At 54.0% G+C, this 10,429-nt stretch overlaps 1 protein-coding gene and 1 pseudogene across 1 annotated transcript; one reads left to right on the forward strand and one right to left on the reverse strand.

The window, feature by feature from the left end:
* On the reverse strand, window positions 1-5,760 carry LOC118983323 (myelin protein zero-like protein 1; annotated as a pseudogene).
* Window positions 5,761-5,811: 51 nt separating this feature from the next.
* On the forward strand, window positions 5,812-10,429 carry LOC118983308 (leukocyte-associated immunoglobulin-like receptor 2). Its single transcript, XM_037040647.1, has 5 exons — window positions 5,812-6,006; window positions 6,359-6,455; window positions 7,725-8,059; window positions 9,506-9,545; window positions 9,684-10,429. The coding sequence occupies exons 1-5, from the start codon at window positions 5,812-5,814 to the stop codon at window positions 9,848-9,850; spliced, it is 834 nt and encodes a 277-aa protein (XP_036896542.1). The 3' UTR covers window positions 9,851-10,429.

Raw genomic sequence — 10,429 nt, forward strand, 5'->3', positions numbered from 1 at the left:
TCACCCAAACTGGGTCTCCAAAGTCAGGAACCTGGCCTGGCAGGCCATGGGCCCCTGGGACGGGGGAGTCAGGTCAACAATGACACCCTGACTCTCTGGCCCGGCCACACCAGCGCTGGGTCCCCATGCGGTCAGAAAGCAGGACAGGACGAGGGCCAGTCACCTGGTCTCCTGAGAGCAGGGGTGGGCGGAGAGACTCCCGCCCTCCCCTCTCCCCACAAAGACCGCAGGCGGGGAGGGGCGGCTCCCTTGGCTCTCGCTGGGGCTCCTCCTCTCCAGGGAAGCGCCGCCCCCTCTCTGCTCAGGGTCTGAGCCAGTCTGGGGAGGAAGGGGCTCCTCCAGGGCAGGCACCGCTGCCTGCAAGGTTCCTGTGTCCTGCGGGGAGCTGGGCCCCCTCCCTGTGAGATGCCGCTCAGCTCACCAGAGTTGTCTTCGGAAGGTCCTTTCCCTGTGGGCTTTCTGAGACATCTGCTCTTCTTAGCCGGGCCCGTTGGGAAGCTGTGTAGAATGACAGGGAGCCCAGGCCCATCTGGGCTCCTGCCCTGGACAAGATTCCCCCTCAGTCTCGGGTCCCTTCCATTAGGAACAATTTTTAGAAAGCGTGACCTTGGGTTACGTGAACTCGAAACTACTGGGGTTTTGTTGTGTATGGACCCTTTCGTATCAGGGAGGGCACACCATGTCCATCCACACAGGTGTTTCCCACCTGGGGTAAGGTTACAGGTCCATCTGTGTGGTACCTGTGTCCCTTATTTGCTACGAATCCCCAGTTCCTAGCAAATTCATAGATTTCCTATTTATATTTATTGGTTTTACCATGTAGCCATGGTGAGTGAATATCAAAAACCTCATATTTGTTTTTATTTGTTTATATTTATGTTAGAGTGTGTTGTTTCATCTTTTATGACTTAATGTGTTTTGCATATGTAGAATATTTTCAGGCTTCAGAAGTGACAGCCTGGGATGGCACACTGAGAGACAACCAGTTGATTCTATTTCCTTCCCCTTGTACCCCCATGTATCAGAGGTGACTATTTTTTTAGTTTCTGTTTCTTAGAATGAAAAAAATGAAATATGAAAAGCAGGTAAACTCACACATGATCTTCTTTTACCTATTTTCTCTTTTTGAAAGATTTTATTTAGTTATTTTTAGACAGAAGGAAGGAGAGAAAGAAAGAGAGGGAGAGAGACATCAACGTGTGGTTGCCTCTCACTCGCCCCCTACTGGGGAGGTGGTCCACAACCCAGGCTTGAGCCCTGACTGAGATTCAAACCAACGACATCTCTCCTCACAGGCCAGCACCCAATCCACTGAGCCACACCAGCCAGGGCCGTGTGCATCTTCTCTATCCACTGACGGGCACTTAAGTTGACTCCTTAGCTTGGACATTGTGAATAATGCTGCAATAAACATGGCAGGAGTTTTATCCTTTGAGTGTCCTGTTTTCGTTTGCTTTGGATATACACCCAGAAGTACAATTGCTGAATGCTAGGATTGGTCACCACTTTTAATTTCTGGAGGAACCTTCGTTCTGTTTCCCACAGTGGCTGCATCAACTTCCATCCCCACTAAGGGTGGATGGGTGTTTCCTTATCTCCACATCCCGACCAACAGCACTTCCCTCCAACAGGTGTGACGGGACGTTGCTCTGTGGGGTTCGTTTGCATTTCCTGGATGGTTAGCGATGTCGAGCACCATTTCATGTGTCTGTTGGCCCTTGGTAAGTCTTGTTTTGAAAACTATTTACTTCCTGTGCTCTTTTGTAATCATTTCCTTTTGTTATTTTGGAGTTGTATGAATTCTTTATGTATTTGGGATATCACCCTGCATCCAACATATTTAGGGTTGGATGTAGGGTTTCTCTGTAGGTGCAGAGTCCCCCGCAGCTGGGGAAGCCAGGCACTCGCTCTCCCCTCTCCTTTTCAAGTTGCAGTCACCTAGGGAGAGGGTGGCCAATGAAGACGTTCTCTTTACAAATGTGCCTTGGTTTTCTTGATCTATCATAAGGGTCAAGATGCAGATTTTATTGTATTTTATGGTTTTAAAAGATTTTATTTATTTATTTTTAGACAGAAGGGAAGGGAGGTAGAGAGCGAGGGAGAGAAACATCCGTGTGTGGTGGCCTCTCACAGGCTCCTCGGTGGAGAGCTAGTCTGCCACCCAGGCATGTGCCCTGAGTGAGAATAGAACTGACGACCCTTTGGTTCACAAGCCAGTGCTCTGTCCACTGAGCCACGCTGGCCAGTGGAGCTGTGTAGAATGACAGGGAGCCCAGGGAGCACAGATTTTATGTTTTAGAGCCTCTCATGGCTCTTGTCTTCCAACTGGGGGAAGGAAGTTCTAAAAGACACATTTTAGCCCTGGCTGGTGTAGCTCAGTGGATTGAGCGTGGGCCTGTGAACCACACGATTGCAGTTCGATTCCCAGTCAGGGCACATGCCTGAGTTGCAGGCCAGTTCCCAGCAGGGGACTCATGAGAGGCAACCATACATTGATATTTCTCTCCTTCTCTCCTTCCTTTCCCCTCTAAAGATAAATAAATAAAATCTTTAAAAATATATAAAAAAATAAAAGACACGTTTTACCTGTTTCCCACGAGTGAGAGGAGAGGCCACAGGGCCAGCACGTTTCTCTCCTGCCACATGAAATGCAGCCCTGGAAGTCCCCAGCTCCAGGACACCACATGGGGTGTGACTTCAAAGCCACTTCCCTCCTCACGTTCCCATAAAGGCAGCGTTGGGTGCAACGTGATGGGAGAACCAACAGCTCCTCAGAAAACAAAGACCACACACCTCACGACAGCTTGAACTCCCAATGCTGCTTCATTCCCGTAGGAACTGTGTTGGAGCTCAGCCTCCAGGCTCCCTCCCCAAGAGGAAAGAAATAACCAACAATGAACAACAATAACAAAAAAAAAAACAACCAGGCACTGCCTGGTGTGGCTCAGGGAGGTGGGATACCAAAAGGTCACTACGTCTCCATGAAGGGAACCCACACTAAAGACGGAGACTGGAATGATGCTGGATTTCTCCTGCTGTTCATGACCCTGAACCCAAAAGCACCAAAAGCAGCCATACAGTTTACACACACAGTCTCACACCATGTCTTCATCACACACCACGGGCTCCTCACATCACAAGATTAAATAGAGACTTCCGGCCAAGATGGAGGCATAGGTAGACACACTGTGCCTCCTCACACAACCAAAATAAGGACAATAACAATGAGAAACAAAACAACAGCCAGAACTGTCAGAAAATTGAACTGTATGGAAGTGGGACAACCAAGGAGTTAAAAGATAGACACACTCATTCCAAGTGATACACAGGGTGGAGTTGGGCGGCCGGGTAGAGAGCGGTCGCTACACAAAAAGCGGTGGCACCAGGCACACAAGGCGACCCAGGCACGCAAGACGGCAGCAGGTGGACCCTGGGTGCGCAGGATGCTTCGGACAGACCCCGGGCACAGGGTGGCAACCGGCAGACCCAGCAAGGAGGTGATTGTGAAGTGAGGCACTGTGCACAAGGCGGCTGGGTGAGTGGGCGGTCCCACATTCGAACACAGATAAACCAGGCTAAACTGAGAGAGACCGCACAACCCAGGGTCCCAGTGCCGGGAAATAAAGCCTCAAAAACACGGATTGAAAACACCTGTGGGAGTTAAGGTGCAGGGAGAGACTCCCAGCCTCACAGGAGAGTTCGTTGGAGAGACCCACAGGGTCCTAGAACATACACAAGACCACCCCCCCATGGGAATGAGCACCAGAAAGTTTCAGTTTGCTTGGGGGAAGCAGTGGAGGGGACTCAGATAGGACAGAGAGTGGAGAAAGCACCATAGTTCCCTCTCGGACCCTTCCTACATCCATCATCACAACCCAGCAACATGGGTCCCCACCCCCTGCAGTGAACACCTAAAGCTCTGCCACTCGTACGTAAGAGGCATGATAAGACAAAAAAAATAAATATGGCACAAATGGAAGAACAGATCAAAGCTCCACAGCAAATACAACTAAGAGACGAAGAGATAGCCAACCTATCAGATGCACATTTCAAAGCAGTGGTGATCAGGATGCTCACAGAATTGGTTGAATTTGGTTGCAAATTAAATGAAAAAATGAAGGCTCTGCTAAGTGAAATAAAAGGAAATGCACAGGGAACCAATAGTGATGGAAAGGAAACTGGGACTCAGATCAATGGAACGGACCAGAAGAACGAAACATCCAACCAGAAAAGAATGAAGAAATGAGAATTCAAAAAAATGAGGAGAGGCTTAAGAACCTCCAGGACATCTTTAAATGTTCCAACATCCGAATTATAGGGGTACCATAAGGGGAAGAGGAATAGCCACGAGTGGAACACTTATTTGAGCAAATAATGAAGGAGAATTTCCCCAGGTTGGCAAAGGAAATAGAGTTTCAGGAAGTCCAGGAACCTCAGAGAGTCCCAAAGAAGTTGAACCCAAGGAGGAACACACCAAGGCACATCATAAGTACATTAGCCTAGATTAAAATGAAGGAGAGAATCCTAGAAGCAGCAAGAGATAAGGGGACAGTCACCTACAAAGGAGTACCCATCAGACTGTCAGCGGATTTCTCAAAACAGACCTTACAGGCAAGAAAGTGCTGGAAAGAAGTATTCCAAGTCATGAAATCCAAAGACCTACATCCAAGATTGCTCTATCCAGCAAAGCTTTCACTTAGAATGGGAGGGTAGATAGAGAGATTCTCAGATAAGGTCAAGTTCAAGGAGTTCATCATCACCAAGCCCTTATTATATGAAATGTTAAAGGGACTTACCTAAGAAAAAGAAGATAAAAAACATGAACAGTGAAAGGACAGCAAACTCACAGTTATTAACAACCACACCTAAAACAAAAACAAAAGCAAACAACCAACATAGGAACAGNGGCCCCCTGTTGGTTGGCCCACGTTCCTGCACCTGAGTCCATTTGACTTTGTTTCTGGCTGCGGGGACAGTCTGGGGTTTCTCCTCATTTTTCCAGATGTCCACATACACTGCGGACTCGTCACTGTGATGTCTGCCGGGGTGATCTGACTGCACACACATGACTGGGCCCTGGGGAGGGGCAGGAGGCAGGCTCTTTACCAGACCCCCTGTGTCCGAGGGGGACTCGGTCATCACAGTGATGGCCAGAGAGAGACCCTGACCACAGCTGTCACTATGCCCACCACACCCCACCCGAGACTGGGGCCAAACCTTTCTCTAGGACCTAGAGCTGAATGTGTCCTGGCCAGGCGATGGGGTCAGGAGGGCTTAGGCATCACAGATGCCGGTGCCATTGTGGGTAAACTGCATGGTTTCATTGCTGCTCGATGCGTCTTTTTTGCTGAGCGCTCCAGCCCATATGATTCTGTCCTGAAAGGGTGGCAATTCCCAGGATCCACTTGGCCTTGGCAGTAGTGGGAAATAACACGGTCCTGTGGGTCCCCTCTGGCTGGAAGCTGCAGGAGGCTGAGGTCATGGGCTGCTGGCATCTGTAGACTTGAATGTGTGTGTCAGCTTCCCTCCCCTCCATGTGCCATACGCATTTCTTACTGGGAGTGTGTACCTCCAAGGCCGAGACTCCAGCAGTCAGCAGCCTGAGCCCTGCTCTCAGCAGTGACTACAGACAGCGCCTGTGATCTGAGGCCACAGTGACTGCCCAGCCCTGGTGAGCCCAGCCAGCGGCCTCTACTGCAACCCCCACCCCTGTACTGCACACGGTCTCAGCCCTGCCGTGGTCCCCTGGGCTCTGGGCATAGGCACAGCCTCCTGCACGAGACACGGCACCAGTCTCTCTCAGTTTCTCACATGTGTTGTACTTATTCTGCACCCAGGACCTTCTGCATTAGCTCTTCCCCTTTGCGGGAAGAGATTGATGTAGCAACTTCAGGAAAACCCCAAACCCCACACTTCCTGACCACTGTGCAGGCTGCAGCTCTGTCCTTCACCATCCAGCTGCAGGTCTGGCCATGGGCCCCCATCCCAGCCTCCTCCTGGTCCTCGGTGAGTCCTGGAATAGAGGGATGATGTCCTGGGACAGAGGAGATGGGAGCCTCAGGAAGAGTCTGCATAACTTTTGAGTCCTGACTCCAGCCCAGGAGACTCCTGGTCCCTCCCAGGGGTCTGACCTCTCAGGTCTGGCCCTGACCCAAGCCTGAGGATGGAAAACTGAGTCCTAGGCAAGGGTACCTGGGTGTGGGGACAGGTTCAGACTCAGGACCTGTTTGAGAGAGGGGACTGGGGCTTCACTGAAACTCAGAGCCAGAAGAAGGTCTGTGCTCAGAGGTGAAGCTGAGGAGGGAGCCGGACACTCTCGGGGGCTGAGCCCTGCCTCCATCAGGGCCCCTGACTGCAGCCCCCGGGGGTGGGGGGAGGCCGGGTGCTGGGCGTTTTTCTCACCACAGCTTCTCCCCCAGTGCTCTGCCTGGGCCAGGCCGTCCACACGCAGGAGGGTGAGTCTACCGTTTTCAATTCCATTTTTCATGAATGTTGTGTTTTCTGGCAAAGTATTAATATTTCGTAGAGTCCTCTGATGGCTCATCTTCAGGTCAGACAAGACCCAGGCCCCTGTCTCTGTCTGGGTGGGTCTGTTCTCTCGCTGTCTGACCCACTGATCTGGGGAGACGCAGCCTTTCCTTCACTTCCACACACACCCTTGTCCGGCTCTCTCCACCTCCTCCCAGGCTGATGTCTCCTCTCACTGGGCTGGGTCCCAAGTGGCCTTTGTATTTAAGCCCAGTCCCTTTCCCCTGTGTCTCCCAGAGGAGGACCGTTGTCCCTTGTTGGCCCCGAGACTCCCCCACGCACACGGGGTGCATGTCACTGTGTGTGGCTGTGGGTGTGCAAGGGTCCCTTCAGCAGCCTCTGCGCTCCCTGTTCCCTGCAGAGGAGCAGGCAGCTCCCCGTGTGTGAGCCTCATGTTTGTGGGGCCAGTGGCACATGGGGGGCCTCTGTAGACAGATGGAGAGGAACTGGGATGTGGTTGAAAGACCGAGCGAGGGAGGGAGTGAAGGGATGGAGAGCCTCAGCCAGCGCCTGCCTCCACTGGGGATCACGTGCTGTGGGTACCATCTTCCTGTGTCGGGGCTACGAGGTCTCTCCTTCGCCCTCCCTGACCACGGGACACATGGGGTGTCAGGACCCTCATATAAGAAAATAAGAACAGGTTGGGAGGAAGGTAGAAAATGCAGTGGGCATCCCCACCCCCTGGGGCCTTATGACCAGGTCTGGGTGGAGCTCCACCCCCATGGACTTCCAGTCCCCATTGGCCCCACAGTGCCGCCCAGCTGCCCTTCAGACCCAGCCCGGGTCACTCCTACATCTCAGACACCTGCTTCCCTGTCCCCACACGTGACCCATCATCCTCACCCTTTGCCTCCCTCCCAGAGTCTTTGTCCCCCAGACAGTGGCCGTGGGCAGGGAGATGTATTCAGGACCCCCATCTGCTGTCACCCTTAGAAAAGCCCAACTTTTGTGACCAGGACTCAGGGTCCTGTGTCCGGGGGGTCACTCTGCAGTGATGAGGATTCACAGTCACTGGAGTGGATGCGGGGGGTGGTGTTTGGGGAAAGGATGGTGGGAGGTTGTAAACTGGGTAGTGGGGATGGTTGCACAACTCTGCACGTTTGCTAAAAACACGGAAGGGAACCCAGGAAACTGGGGAGAGTCAGTGTGGTGACATCCTCCTGAGGGACCCTGAGATCTGCTCTGCTTCCTCCCAGGGGTCCTGCCCAAACCATCCATCAAGGCAGAGCCGGGCCCTGTGGTCCGCCCGGGCCAGCCTGTGACCATCCTGTGCTGGGGCCCAGCTGGGGCTGACACATTCCGTTTGGAGTACAAAGACAGAAGATATTTCCATTGGGATGAGAGAAGTGTGTCTCAGCGTGGTTCACACTGGGCAGAGGCCAGGTTCCCCATTTACTCAGTGAATGAAATCACTGCTGGAAGTTATTTCTGCCTCTATCATGATGGGTCCAGCTGGTCTCAGCACAGTGAGATCCTGGAGCTGAAGGTGGCAAGTGAGGATGTCTCATCTCCACCCTCAGGTTTGCCCCAGGTCCCTGCACCCTGTCCCCACCTTTGTTCTCTGTCCCAGGCTCCCTGTCCTACTTCTGGCCCCCAGCCCTGTGGTTCCCCTGCCCCTCTGCACTCCTGTCCCTTGGACTTCACACCTGGCTCAGGACTCTGGAGCCCTGGTCCCATCTGGACACCACAGTGGTCTGAGCACGGAGCCCCAGCATGGGGTGGGCTGGGAGCTGTCTTGCAGGACTGGGTGGGGAGTGGGCTTCCAGGGACAGACCTCCTTCAAGGGACCTTTGGTCCTTTCACTCAGAATGGTTTTAAGCTTTTTCTGTGCACTTGGGCAGACTCTGTGGGGCCCCCAGGCAGTGTGTCCCCTGTGGGTGGTCCATCCACCCCTGGGCAAGTCACGAAGTTCATGGCGTCTCTGACCAGGTATGGACAGTACTTTGGTGGACCTCTGGGATGAGGCTGTCCTTCCCGTCTGTGTGGTCAGCTCCCGAGAGGTCTTGGAGTCAGAGTCTAAGTGACTGGCTCAGGGATGGTGACAAGGAGGGAGGACTTGTTCCTTCAAAACCTGGAACTGTCTCTCCCTTCGCTCTTCATGGGGCTGTGAGTCAGACTTCCCTGGGTCCATGGACAGGTCCAGGTTATCCTGACCCATGACCCCTCATTGCCCTGGGGGACTGTGGGAGACACAGTGGCCTTGCTAGGTGTGTCCAGCCTTCAGGTCCCCTTGGCCTTGTTGCCAGGTGAGGTGGCTGCCACCCACCTGTTTGTCTCTGGACCAGGGTCCAACTGCTTTGTGCTCATGTGGAGAGTGACAGGACATTCTGAGGGGTGTCCAGGCTCTCAAACATGTAGAAGCATGAATTCCATTCTGGTGTCCTCACATGTCCCTCTTCCCTCTCTGGAGAGACCAGGGGCGTCCTCCGTATTGAGAGGGGCAGAGAAAGAGGCTGGGTGTGGACACTGTGGGAGCTGCAGGGCCAGGCTGAGAGGGAGGGGCCGAGGAGGAACCTGGGCTCAGGGCTTCTCCTGCCCCCTCACAGGAGCCCCTGGAGAGTTTAGCCATCTCATCAGAAGCCCCTCCTGGACTGGAAAGTGGGGACCTCAGCCTTAGGGACTCCTCTGTGGGGCTCTGCTGGGGAGTGGGCATTGGGGTGGCAATGGGGAGGGGTCCTGATTCTTTCTTGGGGGGTGGACCCTCAGCAGGCAGGGACATCTTGCATCTTCTAGAGCAAGAGGCCTGTTCAGCCTGGGGGTGTGAGAGTGAGGATGGGAGACTCGCTCTGGATCCCTGACCAAGTCTGAGTTTGCACTGGGCCCTGCACTGGGGAGCTGTGGTCGCTGGTAGTGAAGCCTGGGGGTGTGGACCCAGGGGCCTTGAGGTGGGGAGGGTATGGGCTGGGTGCTCCCATGGAAGGGAGGGTCTTTGCAGGAGACAAACACTTGTCCTTTCTCAGTCCCCGGAACAACCCCTGAAGTCACCCCCACATCCACAAGACCAGTCTCCCAGACAGGTAAGTCACCTGAGAGCATGTCCAGGGCAGTGCTAGGAGGGACAGGCCTACCCAATTAAGAAGGAGCTCCTGTCTCATAGGCCCTGGGATTGGCTGATTCTTGCCCACCTGTCACTGACCCCTGTGCTCTGCTTCCAGCCCCTGCCTCCCAGAATTACACGGTGGGGAACTGTGTCCGCATCAGCCTGGCTGGCGTGGTGTTGCTGATCCTGGTGGGGATTCTGGCAGAGGCTGGGCACACCTGGCACAGGTGGCCACACGGACCACAGGGATGGACACAAGGGAGCTCCTGCCAGAAAGATTAGTCCCCAGGTCCCCAGGAGGGACCTCCCTCAGCACCCACAGATCTCACTAGAGCCCAAGAGACCAAGAATCCCGTCCATTCTGTGAATTTCATGGTGCACCTGGTGAGGGTGCCCTGTGCTTAGAACTCTGTCCTCAGAAGTGTGCAGGAGGAGCGGGGACCTGGCCCCCTGTGTGGTCCGTCTCCTTCTCCAGGGTTTGGCTCCAGGTCTGACACTCACCCCACTCACAGCTCAGCCCCACTGCTGCCCAGGTCTCCTCCCTTCTCTCCTGGATCTCAGTCAGGCCCCAGGGGCCTGCAGCCTCTGCCCCCCTCTTCCTCCTCCTGGAGCCCTGAGTTCTCACCTGCTTTCTGGGCTCTGGGTACATGCTGCTCACAACTTTGGACTCACCCACACCTGTCACCTGTGGGACTGCACCTGCCCTGGGCCCCCGCCCACCCACCTCTGTCCCTGGAGTGGTCTCTGCCTCCTGCATGTGAATCCTCACTTCCCACCTGACTTGGATCAAAAACCCAGGGAAGGGACACCAGACAGAACCACAGCGAATATCACTGCACACTCCTCAGGACGACTACTGCA

The sequence above is a fragment of the Sturnira hondurensis genome, unplaced genomic scaffold (genome assembly GCF_014824575.4).
Source record: "Sturnira hondurensis isolate 20B ecotype Veracruz unplaced genomic scaffold, ASM1482457v3 Scaffold0002735, whole genome shotgun sequence".
Lineage (NCBI taxonomy): Eukaryota > Metazoa > Chordata > Mammalia > Chiroptera > Phyllostomidae > Sturnira > Sturnira hondurensis.